Source organism: Mesoplodon densirostris, chromosome 10, assembly GCF_025265405.1.
Source record: "Mesoplodon densirostris isolate mMesDen1 chromosome 10, mMesDen1 primary haplotype, whole genome shotgun sequence".
In the NCBI taxonomy this organism is placed as follows: domain Eukaryota; kingdom Metazoa; phylum Chordata; class Mammalia; order Artiodactyla; family Ziphiidae; genus Mesoplodon; species Mesoplodon densirostris.
The window spans coordinates 72,584,262-72,599,127 of record NC_082670.1 but is presented as its reverse complement, the minus strand read 5'-3'; the positions used below and the strand labels follow the sequence as shown (position 1 = coordinate 72,599,127).

The 14,866-nt window shown below is 39.5% G+C and overlaps 2 protein-coding genes across 8 annotated transcripts in view; one reads left to right on the top strand and one right to left on the bottom strand.

The window, feature by feature from the left end:
• DOCK3 (dedicator of cytokinesis 3) overlaps positions 1-14,866 on the bottom strand; it is a 422,568-nt gene that overhangs the window by 189,069 nt on the left and 218,633 nt on the right. For 6 of the 7 annotated variants that reach the window (XM_060109452.1, XM_060109453.1, XM_060109454.1 and 3 more), the window contains 2 exons: positions 5,068-5,109; positions 4,226-4,380 (listed from right to left, as the gene is read on the bottom strand). In XM_060109452.1, coding sequence (XP_059965435.1) covers positions 4,226-4,380; positions 5,068-5,109 — 197 coding nt within the window. Of the gene's footprint in view, positions 1-4,225; positions 4,381-5,067; positions 5,110-14,866 lie in introns of those variants that run through there. The other variant, XM_060109458.1, reaches the window with a different exon arrangement.
• Positions 9,642-10,927, top strand: LOC132496880 (nucleophosmin). Its single transcript, XM_060109565.1, has one exon. It carries the CDS (start codon positions 9,732-9,734, stop codon positions 10,614-10,616), a length of 885 nt encoding a protein of 294 aa, XP_059965548.1. The 5' UTR covers positions 9,642-9,731; the 3' UTR covers positions 10,617-10,927.

Below are 14,866 nucleotides of genomic sequence, written 5' to 3'. Positions count from 1 at the left end.
CATGTGGGATCTTCCCAGACCAGGGCACGAACCCGTGTCCCCTGCATCGGCAGGCGGACTCTCAACCACTGCGCCACCAGGGAAGCCCTAATTTTTTTTTTGATGTGGACCATTTTGAAAGTCTTTACTGAGTTTGTTACAATGCTGCTTCTGTTTTATGTTTTGGTTTTTTGGCCATGAGGCATGTCTTAGCTCCCCAACCAGGGATCGAACCTGCACACCCTGTATTGGAAGGCAAAGTCTTAACCACTGGACTGCCAGGGAAGTCCCTCCTTGACTTTTTTTTTTTTAATACATCTTTATTGGAGTATAATTGCTTCACAATACCGTGTTAATGTTGCACAACAAAGCAAATCAGCCATATGCATACACATGCCCCCATATCCCCTCCCTCTTGAGCCTCCCTCCCATCCTCTCTATCCCACCCTTTTAGGTCATGGCAAAGCACTGAGCCGATCTCCCTGTGCTATGCTGCTGCTTCCCATCAGCCAACTATTTTACATTCACCTCCCTGACTTCTTATTGTGCTTAAAGTCTTGCCACATGTCAATAAGACATCTGCCCACCTTACTTTTCCACTCAGCTTGTTTGGTACTTAAAATTGGGAATAACATGTTTCACATCTTTTAGGAATTCTGTAATACCCTGTTCAGACCTCCTCAGGGGCAGGGACATTTCTTTTTTAACTCTTAATCCCTAGCAGGTATTGCAGGGGCCCACAAACAAGAAACCCTCAGCAAATGCTTGCTAAACTGTTCAATTAAATGAAAATTTCTTGATTCACAGGAGACTGATTGGTATTTATTTGATAGATGAATTTATTCATTCATTCACTCAATAACTATTTATTTAATGCTCCAATATCCAAAGTCCTGTGGTTAGCACTGGGGAGAAAATGGTACAAAAAACACACGAGGAAGCTCCCATTCCAGTGGGGGAAATCTACATGCATGTGTATAATTACAGTATAGTATCTGGTAATGGGATAAAGCTAGGTACAGGGTGACATAATGTGCACAATGAAGCCCCAGGGCTGATTCTACTCATAAATAGAATGAGGAAGGTTTCATAAAGTTGAGTTGTAAAGAATGAACAGGAGTTTACCAAGCCAACAAAGGTAGAGAGGCATGAAAGAGCAAGGCATGTTTAGAAAAAGCCAAATAAGGCATCAGGAGTAAAATAGGATGCATGAAATAAGGTTAGAGAAACAGGCAGAATTATATCATGCTGGGCCTTTTATGCCATGCTAAGTAACAAGGGCTTTTAGCCTAAGTGGGAGCTGACATGAACAGTTTGTATTTTTAAAAGAGAAGTATGGTGGTGGTGTGGAAGATAACTCAGGGTAGGAAGACAGATTCAGGGAGTCTATACATTTGGGGAGAAATGTGAAGGATCTGGGGTGACAGTGAGGATAAAGTGAGGGTAGTGATTTGATTGGCATTAGGAGATAGGAGTTAATAAGATACAGTGATTAACTGAGAAGGGATGGAGATAGAGAGGGAGGAGCCTAAGAGGACTCCTAAGTTTCTGATATGGATCTCTGAGCAAATGCCTTTCACTTGATTTAAGGTGGAAGTATATGTGTGAGGACAGAAAATGAATGCAGTTTAGAAATGTTGATGGATGTCTGAAGGACATCTAAGGGCATATGTCTGGTAGAAAAAAGGAAATGAGGACCTGAAGCTCAGGGGAGAGGTCTTAATTAGAGATTTAGATTTCAAGGCTAAATATTTATGATTGTTTGGAATGATGAAATGAAACAAAAAAATAGAGCTACCAAGGCCCTGCCAGCTGCTGCTTCTGCCCTCCAGCAGATCATCTAATACTCATTAGTCAACATATATCAGAATGCATGATGTGGGTTGGCAATTTGTCATTCACTTTAGCCCTTCTAGGTTTGCCTGTGGAATCAGCAATAAGACTTAGAGTAGAGGAATAGCTGGTCTTCTCCTTAGTTTGCTCCCCCGCTCACATGTGTTCTTTGGCACAGAGGTTGAGTGTGTCCTGGCAATACTGAACACTAGACTAGCACCATTTGATTGGAGGCCAGACTACAAATATTTGACTGGAAAAATAGTCACTCAAGGAGTTATCTTGAGGAGAAGAAACAATTAAACCGATTGCTCTGTATCTATTCTCTGTGCACCTGATGTAATACATCCCCCTAATCTTTTGTGACTTCTGACAACTGCTTCAAAAAAGTAATATGTGACCAATTTGATAATTAATCATAATGAAAGCATAATTATCTGATAATACCAGCTCAATGACCTAAAATTTTTAAGGGCTTACACACTACACAAATCCTAATGGAAAGAAGAAAGAACATTTATTGGTTAAACCTATGTCTAAAATTCTACTTGTTAGTTCACTCTTAAAACTAAAGAAAGTGTATATTTTCAACTAAGAATCTTACAGTTTTATTATGTGAATGTGAAGGTTGTATAGTTCTCTAATATGTAAGGATTTTCAATGACCTAATCATTTCCAGCACTCTATAAAAAATTTTTTTTACATTTCTTCTTTTAAAATGTTTTATTGTTTCTTGAGACTAAATTATAAACAATAAGTCCAAAGATAAAACAACTGCATGGACTGATGATCCTGCATGAATTACAAACCAGAGCAATGGGGTGCCTGTACTGGGCTTGCATCTTCTCTGTGCAGTAAGTCCGATAAAGAATGTACTGGGCACAGGCACTGTGTGTGATGCTAGAATCATGGGAGAGAAGACATAGTCCCTGGCACTCAAAGATGACAAAACAGTGTGCTCTGGTTTTCAAACTGTAACCCATGTACTTTCAGAGGTTCCACAGGGTACTTACTAGGTAGGGGCAAGGACATTGTGAGATTCCTGTTATTTCCCCTTCCATCAGCAGAGTAGTTCTATTTTATCTGTTTCGTTTATTGAACTTTCTTTTAAAATTTAGCTTGAAGAAAAAGGACTCTTCCACACACAAATGTAAATAAGTTTACAAACCTCTGGTCTAGTAGAAAAACAAGAGCAGTCAGAATCTACATCCATGCAGCCCTGGCCTATAGTCTTGCCTATGTGCAGCAGCTGTAGTTGCCTTCACCACCACAGCTTTCCTAGAAGCACGTACTGGGAGCCACTGGTGACAAGGAAAACCCACATGCTCTCACCAGTGAGTATATCATTTTACTCCTATGCCAAAGTGAAGCACAGTGCTTTAATTTCGGCGGGGGGCGGGGCAGGGTGGGATAGTCAAGACTAGAGGCACTGTGGAACATACAAATTAACTGCTTTCTTTTTGTACTCTGTTATAACTTCCATTTAAAATCTCCCCACATGTAGCACGCAATTGGAAAAGTAAAAGTTATTTTCAAATCTTAAGTAAAACAACAACAACAACCCATAAAGCAGTCTTAACAAAGTTCCCATGCAACATAAAAGTATCCCAAGATTTATTTTCTCTCTGCCCCACCTAGAAGATAATCACAGAGAAAAGTCAGGGCTCCCTAAAATTCCAAGGTGGCTACAAAAGTCTTCTCACCCTTTTAGAGCCTTGCTGACATCTAGAGGAAGATAAGCCTAGAATGTCTCCTTGATTTCTCCCTACCTTTCAAGGGGAAAAACACTACTGCTATTGCTCATGCTTAAGGGTCTCATTGCTCTGTCAAGACACACAGTCTACTGCATGTCAGCCCCTTTCTGTGGTTTCTCCTCCAATCCAAGTCAAAGAGGAATGATAGAGTCAGGCCAACTTTCCCTTTTGTCCAGAATATGCTCTTCCTTTTACGGGGTTAGGCAGACAATGAGGGCTGGGGCTGCCCTCAAACAGGACAACATTAGCCTATTTCCTTGTGAGCCCTCTCCATCCCACATGCAGGAAGGCAGAGCCCAGGGCTTCCTGCATTCAAGAGCGGGGTCGCTTTGCTGAATTTGCTTTGTTCTATGTTTCTCCTACGTGTTTCCTCTGGCATTGAATAGATGCATCCTTTGCTTTCCCTGAGGTGGTGATGGCCAAGATTGAGTTTTGAGTTTCCATGTGGAAATAGGCACAGGGACATAAGAGGCCATATGTGACTTCAGGGTACACTGGGATTTGAAGCAAAACTCTCAGCTAAATAAGAGGAGGTTACTTTATCTTGTTTTGCCTCCTCTGTGCATCTATCTTCTCTGAAGTCCAGAGATGCCTATGATCTAGGACACACCATTCTGATACAGAGTCTCAACCTCACCAGAGCTTCTAATAACTTTTACCTGATCTGCTTGCCTTCTCTCATATCATACAAGGAAAAGAAGACATCAGTATCTTCCCCAATGGTATTGTAGGTGAAACTCTTCAGACTGAGGAAGAAGTGATGTGGCACTGGTATCCGGCAGGTTTCCCCATGTCGTGGGCGCATTGTATCTACCTAATGAGGAAGGCAAAAAACAGTGATTGCTAATATTTTAGTTATTCATTATATTGATCATAAGTAAAATTAAAACTAAATGACTAACTCTCCTCATACTGCTGAAGAGGATCATTTAAGAGAAAGGGAGATTGAAAGTGCTTTCTTTGCTAGTAGCAGATGTTGCGTCAATATGCTTGATTTGAGGTAGGCAAATATGCAGCTGGGAAGAGTAAACAGAGTGAAGGAGATATGGGAACAGTAATTCCAACTTATAAGTGAACTCCAAATCTCCACCAGGTCACAAACATCTAAATTCTCCAGAGAACCATTTTTAAAGTCACTTCTTGGAGATGCTGTCATGACCCTGATGATTTGGTTTATACTGTTAGATAGTAATAGTTACCATTCTAAATACCATCTTTATTTTCTCAGACTGATCATTTTAGTCTCTCAGTCTACTTTGTTTCAACTGTGCTTGTGTAAATATGCACAGAGGAGTGGAGAGTAGCCAAGTCCGCTTGGAGGTCAGGGCTCCTTAGGTCACAATCAAGAAGTCAGTGGTAAAAAATATATAAATAAATAAAAATAAAAGATTATCAAAAAGAAAAAAAATAAGTCAGTAATTTCTTGGTGCATCCCTATTTTATAATCGTGTAAAAGAAAGAATTGAGGGAAAAGAGAGGGAGGCCTGGTTAAGTTGCTTACCTGAGATGTGCTTTGCTGTACGCTCTGCCGGCTAGATAAATGCTAGGGAAAGAAAGAAAAACTCAATCAATTGGGAAGGAAACTAACTTTTATCAGGAACCTTCTATATGCTAGGCATTCTGATATATATCTTACATATATGATCTCATTTAATTCTAATAACCTTGTTAGACAAATGTTATTTGTATTTGACAGAGCCAACTAAGTTTTAGTGTAAGGAAGTGAAATGCTGAAGGTCCCACACAGCAAGAAGGTGGCAAAATCTGGATTCAAAACCAGGCCTTTCTAGCTTAGAGTACCAGCCAAGTCACAGGTGGGTGCTTGCTACTGGATTTTTGTTTTGCCACTGTCCTCTCCACACAATGTATCACATCCTGCACTGCGTGACACAGCTTCCTCAGGCTCTCCACACTGGAGAAGGTATAGCCTTTAACCACAAGTGGCTCCTTCCCTAACATCTCTCCATGCTGTTCCTTTGGTGCTGGCTAAAGTTAGAAGAAGCAGATTCCAATCCCAGCTGCATGCAAATGGGTTGTGAAACTCCAGACAAATTGTTTACTCTCTCCAAGGGACATTTTCCCTCAACTATAAAAATGAAATAAAAGTTTTTGTTGTCTTCCTCACAAGGTTAATGCAAGGTTCAAATAACTTAAAGGGAAGCAGCAAGACATAGTAGTTAGGGACCTAAGTGCAAAATTTTAAATCTTGACTCACACTTTCCTCATCTGTAAAGTGAGGATAACATTCCATGCTGAACCTCATAGGGTTTTGTGCAGATTAACCCAGCATGGTACACATTGTAAGTGGTTGATCATTGTTATCTATAATTAGTATTTTTCTTATTATTGCTGTTCTAGTTTTATAATTAGTTATTAAAGAAAACTCAGTCACATTTAGAAGTAAACCCCAGCTAGGAAGAAAGGTGTGTTCACCATTCTTCAAGTCCCTGGTCTTAGGAGACTTGAAAATGAGAGTTTCTATCCTGCCTCCTTTTGGCCCCTACAGGTTGTGAGACAGCTCTCATTTGGTGAACTGCTCCACATCACATGGCTAATAAGACTGGTTGCTGAGTAGAATGGTTTCATTCTTTTAACAAGTATACACATTTAACCCTAAATAAAACTGAAGTACAATTAAATATTAATTTAAATGCATTTCACTAGCTATATTAGTTAATTATTAAATATTCATGTGCATTATTAGCTATACTGGCTAATTATTATTGACTATTAATGTTCATCCATGGGAATATATGTTCCCATGATACATATTAAATATCATTAAAACAGGTCTCCACCAGCTGGGGAAATCACCACATAGAAGGCTTATGTACAACAGAAAACTTCATATATAAAACAGTTCACAAAAAAAAGCTTTAAAAAAATCAGGCTTTCAAAAAAAAAAAATAGCAAGCTTTCTATGGTTTACTGACCCATATCCCACTGGGAAGGTTACTGGCCTACAACTCTTTCCATTGTTTTATTTTTAGGGTCTACACTAAGGCATTCTTCTCAAGTGAATTTACTGACTAACTCTTAAAAATGACTACCAATCATAAACATTAATGTTCAATTATAACTATATATGGGAGTTTACAGCTAATTTCAGTGTAAATCATCCCGGTTGACAATAACATACATCATTCTAGACTTCAGAGGCATCAAATCTGGGGAGAACTTGGACCTCCCTGCTGGTGCAGTGGTTACGAATCTGCATGGCAATGCAGGGGACACGGGTTTGATCCCTGGTCCGGGAAGATCCCACATTCTGCGGAGCGACTAAGCCTGTGTGCCACAACTACTGAGCCTGTGCTCTAGAGCCTGAGAGCCACAAGTACTGAGCCAGCATGCTGCAACTACTGAAGCCCGTGCACCTAGAGCCCATGTTCTGCAACAAGAGAAGCCACCGCAATGAGAAGTCCATGCACCGCAATGAAGAGTAGCCCCCGCTGAGAAGCCTGTGCACCGCAAAGAAGAGTAGCCCCCACTCGCTGCAACTAGAGAAAGCCTACAGGCAGCAAAGAAGATCCAACTCAGTCAAAAAAATAAATTAAAAAAAAAAATTGGGGGAGAAATCTTCAACCTAGTCTGAAAGCACCCCACATGGGTAGCCAGAAAATGGCATCAGAACTGGCATTTTGGAATGTACAAATGTACATTTCCACCAAAAGTGCATAAGAGTTCTCTATTCTCCATATCCTTGCTAGCATTTATTTAATGATAAGCAAATAGGTGTGAAGTAATATCTAACAGGTGTGAGGCAGCATCTCATTGTGATTTTGATTTGCATTTCCCTGATGATCACTGATTATCAAACACCTTTTCACGTATGTATGACTTCTTTGGAAAAAAATCACATCTTCCTCTCATTTAAAAACTCAGAATAGGGCTTCCCCGGTGGCGCAGTGGTTGAGAGTCCGCCTGCCGATGCAGGGGATACGGGTTCGTGCCCCAGTCCGGGAAGATCCCACGTACCGCGGAGCGGCTGGGCCCGTGAGCCATGGCCGCTGAGCCTGCGCGTCTGGAGCCTGTGCCCCGCAACGGGAGAGGCCACAGCAGCGAGAGGCCCGCGTACCGCAAAAAAAAAAAAAAAAAAAAACTCAGAATAATTGATTTTTTGCTACTGAGTTTTAAGAGTTCCTTACATATTTTGGATATTAACCCTTTATCATATATAAGGTTTGCAGACATTTTCTCCTATTCTGCAGGTTGAATTTTCATTTTGTTGACTATATTTTGCTGTACAGAAACTTTTCTGTTTGATATAGTCCCACTTGCTGATTTTTGCTTTTGTTGCTTGTGCTCTTGATGTCATATCCAAAAGATCACTGCCAACACCAACATCAAGCAGCTCTTCCCTTATGTTTCCTTATAGGAGATTTACGGTTTCAGGTCTAACATTTAAGTCCTTAATACATTTGGAGTTAATATTTGTGCGTGGCATAAAACAGGGGTACAGTTTCGTTCTTCTGCATATCCAGTTTTCCCAACATTTACTGACGAGACTATCCTTTCCTCAGTGAATATTACCAGCTCCCTTGTTAAAATATTACTTGACTGTATATGTGTGGGTTTATTACTGGGATTTTGATTCTGTCCCATTGGTCTATGTGTCTGTTTTTACGTCAGTACAACATTCACTGTTTTGAATTACTATAGATTTATAATATAGTTCAAAATCAGGAAGTGTGATGCTTCCAGGCTTTTTTTTCTCAAGATTGCTTTGGCTATTCAGAGTCCATTGTGGTTCCATACAAATTTTAGGATTGTTTTTTCTATTTCTGTGGAAAACACCACTGGTATTTTTATAGGGATTGCATTGAATCTATAGATGGCTTTGGGTAGGGTGGATATTTTAACAATATTAACTCTTCTAATTCTTGAGCATGGGATATCTTTCCATTTATTTTTGTCTTCTTTAATTTCATCAATATCTTATAGTTTTCAGTATATAGATCTTTCACTTACTTAGTGAAAAGTTATTTCTAAGTATTTTACTGTTTTTGATGCTTTTGTAAATAGGATTGTTTGCTTTATTTTTTTTCATATAGTTCATAGGGTATTCTGATTTTTATAATTGATTTATGTATGCTGATTTTGTATCCTGAAAATTTATTGACTTTTTTTATTCTAACAGTTTTTTGGTGGAGTCTTCAAAATTTTCTATGTATAAGATCATGTCATCTGCAAGTAGTGACAGTTTCTTTCTTTCTTTCCCATTTGGATGCCTTTTCTTTCTTCTTCTTGCCTAACTGCTCTATTGTTATGGCTAGGGCTTCCAGTACTATGGGTTTTTTTTTTGTTTTTTGTTGTTGGTGTTGGTTTTTCTGGCTGCATTGGGTCTTTGTTGCTGTGTGCGGGCTTTCTCCAGTTGTGGTGAGCGGGGTCTATTCTTCATTGCGGTGCACGGGCTTCTCATTGTGGTGGCTTCTCTTGTTGCGGAGCATGGGCTCTAGGCACGTGGACTTTAGTAGTTGCAGCACGTGGGCTCAGTAGTTGCAGCACACAGGCCCTAGGGCACACAGGCTTCAGTAGTTGTGGCGCATGGGCTCAGTAGTTGCAGCGCATGGGCTCTAGGGTGCGTGGGCTTCAGTAGTTGTGGCACACAGGCTGAGTATCTGTGGCTCGCGGGCTCTAGAGTGCAGGCTCGGTAGTTGTGGCGCATGGGCTTAGTTGCTCCGCAGCACATGGGACCTTCCCGGACCAGGTATCGAACCCATTGGCAGGTGGATTCTTAACCACTGCGCCACCAGGGAAGTCCCTCCAGTACTATGTTGAATAGGAATGGTGAGAGTGGGCACCCTTGTCTTGTTCTTGATCTTGGAGAAAAAGCTTTCAACCTTTCATTGCTGAGTATGATGTTAGCTGTGGGCTTCTCATATATGGCTTCATTATATTGAGGTGTGCTTCTTCTATGCCCACTTTTTTGAGAGTTTTTATCATAAAGGATGTTGAAATTTTGTCAATTGCTCTTTCTGCATCTATTGAGATGATCTTATGATTTTTTAATTGAACTACAGTTGATTCACAATGTTGTGTTAGTTTCAGGCATATAGAAAAGTGAGTCAGCCCTGGTCTGATTCCGTCCTGCGTGACTGTTCTTTCGAACGGTAGTCTTTTATCTCCGTCCACTTTCTCTCCCACCGAAGTGCGTGCCACCAACCCATGGAAGATTCGATGGACATGGACATGAGCTCCCTGAGGCCCCAGAACTATCTTTTCGGTTGTGAACTAAAGGCCGACAAAGATTATCACTTTAAGGTGGATAATGATGAAAATGAGCACCAGTTATCTTTAAGAACGGTCAGTTTAGGGGCTGGCGCAAAGGATGAATTGCACATTGTCGAAGCAGAGGCCATGAATTATGAAGGCAGTCCAATCAAAGTAACACTGGCAACTTTGAAAATGTCTGTGCAGCCAACGGTTTCCCTTGGGGGCTTTGAAATAACACCACCTGTGGTCTTACGGTTGAAGTGTGGTTCAGGGCCTGTGCATATTAGTGGACAGCACTTAGTAGCTGTGGAGGAAGATGCAGAGTCAGAAGATGAAGAGGAGGAGGACGTGAAACTCCTAAGTATATCTGGAAAGCGTTCTGCCCCTGGAAGTGGTAGCAAGGTTCCACAGAAAAAAGTAAAACTTGCTGCTGATGGAGATGAAGATGATGATGATGACGATGACGATGATGATGAAGATGATGATGATGATGACTTTGATGATGAGGAAGCTGAAGAAAAAGCTCCAGTAAAGAAATCTGTACGAGATACTCCAGCCAAAAATGCACAAAAATCAAACCAGAATGGAAAAGACTCAAAACCATCAACACCAAGATCAAAAGGTCAAGAATCCTTCAAAAAACTGGAAAAAACTCCTAAAACACCAAAAGGACCTAGCTCTGTAGAAGACATTAAAGCAAAAATGCAAGCAAGTATAGAAAAAGGTGGTTCCCTTCCCAAAGTGGAAGCCAAATTCATCAATTATGTGAAGAATTGTTTCCGGATGACTGACCAGGAGGCTATTCAAGATCTCTGGCAGTGGAGGAAGTCTCTTTAAGAAAATAGTTTAAACAGTTTGTTAAAATTTTCCGTCTTATTTCATTTCTGTAACAGTTGATATCTGGCTGTCCTTTTTATAATGCAGAGTGAGAACTTTCCCTACCGTGTCTGTTAAATGTTGTCCAGGTTCCATTGCCAAGAATGTGTTGTCCAAAATGCCTGTTTAGTTTTTAAAGATGGAACTCCACCCTTTGCTTGGTTTTAAGTATGTATGGAATGTTATGATAGGACATAGTAGTAGTGGTGGTCAGACAAATGGAAATGGTGGGGAGACAAAAATATACATGTGAAATAAACTCAGTATTTTAATACAGTAAAAAAAAAAAAAAAAAAAAGAAAAGTGAGTCAGTTTATATATATATACATATATATATGTTTTACAGATTCTTTTCCATTATAGGTTTTGATCATACAATTTTTATCCTTTATTTTGTTAATGTGGCACATTACATTGATTGATTTGCAGATGCTGAACCATTCCTGCGTTCCTGAAATAAATCCCACTTGATCATGTGCTGTTAATGTGCTGTTGAATTTGGTTTGCTAGCATTTTGTTGAGAATTTTTGTATCTACATTCATCTGGGATATTGGCCTTCTTTTCTTGGAGTGTCCTTATCTGGTTTTGGTATCAGGGTAATGATGGCCTTGTAAAATAAGTTTGAAGAGTGTTTCCTCCTATTCAATTTCTTTGGAAGAGTTTCAGAAGGATTGGCATTCATTCTTCTTAAATGTTTGATAAAATTCACCCATGAAGCCATCTGGTCCTGGGCTTTTCTTTGTTAGGAAGTTTTTGATTACTGATTCAATCTCCTTACTCATTATGGGTCTGTTCAGTTTTCCTATTTCTTCATAATTTAGTCTTGGTAGGCTATATGTTTCTATTTAGGGTGTCCAATTTGTTGGCATATAATTGTTCATAGCAGTCTCTTATGATCATTTGTATTTCTGTTTATCAGCTGTCTCTTCTTTCATTTATAATTTTATTTACTTGAGTTCTCTTTTTTCTTGCTAAATCTAGCTAAAGATTTGCCAACTAGTCTTTTCAAAAAAAAAAAAAAAACAACCAACTCTTAGCTTCATTGATCTTTTCTATTGTTTTTCTATTCTTTATTCATTTACTTTTGTCCTGATCTTTGTTACCTCCTTCCTTCTGCTGACTTTGGGAATAGTTTGTTCTTTTCCTAGTTCTATGAAGTATAAAGTTCAGTTATTTGAGATCTTTATTTCTTAACGGAGGCATTTATCACTATAAACTTTCCTCTTAGAATTGCTTCCACTGCATCCCTAAGTTTTAGCATGTTGTGTTTCCATTTTTGCTTGTCTCAGGACATATTTATTTCCCTTTTGATTTCTTCTTTGACTCATTGGTTGTTCAGGATTGTGTTGCTTAACTGAAACATATTTGTGGATTTTCCAGTTTTCTTCCTGTTATTGAATTCTAGTTTCAAATCACTGTAGTCAGAAAAGATATTTCATATGATTTCTATCTTCTTATATTTGTTAAGACTTATTTTGTGGCCTAACATGTGATCAATCCTGGAGACTGTTCCGTGTGCACTTGAGAAGAATGTGTATCCTGCTGTTATTGGACAGAATATTCTTAATATTCCAAATATGACTGTTAGGTCCATTTGGTACTAAGTGTAGTTCAAGTCCAACATGTCCTCATTGATTTCCTGTCTGAATGATCTATCACTTGTTGAAAGTGGGGTACTAAAGAATCTAATATTGTTGTATTCTTGTCTATTTCTCACTTCAATTCTGTTAATATTTGCTCTATAGATTCAGGTGCTCTGAAGTTGGGTGCATATATATTTACAGTTGTTATATGCTCTTGATGAATGACCCCTCTATCATTATATAATCACCCTCTTTGTTTCTTGTTACAGTTTTTTAATTAAAGCCTATTTTGGGACTTCCTTTGTGGTGCAGGGGTTAAGAATCCGTCTGCCAATGCAGGAGACACGGGTTTGAGCCCTGGTCCGGGAAGATCCCACATGCCACAGAGCAACTAAGCCCGTGTGCCACAACTACTGAGCCTGCCCTCTATAGCCTGTGAGCCACAACTCCTGAGCCCACGTGCCACAACTACTGAAGCCCACATGCCTAGAGCCTATGCTCCACAACAAAGAGAAGCCACCACAATGAGAAGCCCATGCACCACAACGAAGTGTAGCCCCCACTCACCCCAACTAGAGGAAGCCCGCGCACAGCAATGAAGACCCAACACAGCCAAAAATAAATAAATAAATTTATTTAAAAAAAAATAGCCTATTTTGTCTGATATAAAAATAGCTACTGCTGCCATCTTTTGGTTGCCATTTGGATGGATTACCTTTTTGTTTCTTGCTTTCAGTCTATGCATGTTCTCAACACTAAAGTGAGTCTGTTAATAAACAGAATATTCTTGGTTGTCTTTTTAAAATCCATTTGGCTGCTCTATGTCTTTTGATTGAGAATTTAATCCATTTACATTTAAGTAAGTAATTATAGATAGGTAAGAAATTTCTATTGCTATTTTAAAAATTGTTTTCTAGATCGTTTTGTAGTTCCTTTCCTCTTCTCTTGCTATCTTTCTTTGTGAACTGATGATTTTCCATAGTAGTGTGCTTTGATTCACTTCTCTTTATCTTGTATGTATCTACTGTAGGTTTTTGCTTTCTGGTTACGTGAGACTTACATAAAACATCTTATAGATAAAGCTATTACAACTTAACTTCAATCCCATACAAAATCTCTACCCTTTTACTCACTTCCCACCACTTTATGTTTTTGATATCACAGTTTACATCTTTTTTTTTTTTTTTTTTTTTTGCGGTACGCAGGCCTCTCACCGCTGTGGCCTCCCCTGTTGTGGAGCACAGGCTCAGCGGCCATGGCTCACGGGCCCAGCCGCTCCGCAGCATGTGGGATCTTCCCGGACCGGGGCATGAACCCGTGTCCCCTGCATCGGCAGGCGGACTCTCAACCACTGCGCCACCATCTTTTTATACTGTGTATCCATTAACAAATTATTGTAGTTATAGTTATCTTTAATTTTTCTGTCTTTTCACCTTTATTCTAGAGTAATAGTATTATAGTATTGGACTATTCTGAATTTGACTATATACTTATCTGAATTTGACTATATACTTAAGTGTTTTATATCTTCATGTTTTTTTAATTAATTTATTTTATTTTCAGCAGCATTGGGTCTCCTTGCTGCTTGTTTGTTTTTATATATAGTAGTGTGTATCTGTTAATCCCAAACTTCTAATTTGTCTCCCCCCCTTTCCCCTTTTGTAACCATAAGTTTGTTTTCTATGTCTGTCAGTCTATTTCTGTTTTGTAAATAAGTTAACTTGTATCATTTTTTTAGATTCCACATATAAGTGATATCATATGGTATTTTTCTCTGTCTTTGATTTTTGATAGTTTTATTGTAATGTCGTGGAGAAGATCTCTGTGGGTTCAAATTGTTTGGGAACCTATGAGCTTCATGAACTTGATGTTCAAATCTCTCTCCCCAGATTTGGCAAGTTCTCAGGCATTACTTTAAGTAAGCTTTCTGCCCCTTTCTGCTCTCTTCTCTTCCTGGTTCTCTAATAATGTATAGATTCATTCTCTTAATGGTAAGCTGTAAATATCATAGGGTTTCTTTATTCTTTTTACTTTTTTCTCCTTTGACTGGAAAATTCTGATATATCTGTCTCTAAGTTCACTAATTCTCTCTCTCTCTCTTTTTTTTTTTTTTTTTTGGCTCCACTGGACTGCCAGGGAATTCCAGGGACTCTTTGTTTTTTGGGTTTTTTAAATCTTTTTTGGCTGCATTGGGCCTTGGTTGCTGCACACGGGCTTTCTCTAGTTGTGGCAAGCGGGGGCTGCTCTTCATTGTGGTACACGGGCTTCTCACTGTGGTGGCTTCTCCTGTTGTGGAGCATGGGCTCTAGGCACGTGGGCTTCAGTAGTTGTCGCACACAGTCTCAGTAGTTGTGGCTCATGGGCTCTAGAGCACAGGCTCAGCAGTTGTGGCACACAGGCTTAGTTGCTCTGCAGTATGTGGGAACTTCCCAGACCAGGGCTCACACCCCTGTCCCCTGCGTTGGTAGGCAGATTCTTAACCACTGCACCACCAGGGAAGTCCCAAAGTTCACTAATTCTTTCTTCTGCTTGGTCCAGTCTAATATTGAAGCTCTCCACTGAATTCTTCAGTTCAGTCACTGTATTCTTCAGCTCCAAAATTGGTTTGGTTCTCTTTTATGTCTTCT

Coding starts and splice junctions, on each gene's coding strand:
- LOC132496880 (XM_060109565.1), top strand. CDS start 9,732: ATGGAAGATTCGATGGACATGGACATGAGCTCCCTGAGGCCCCAGAAC.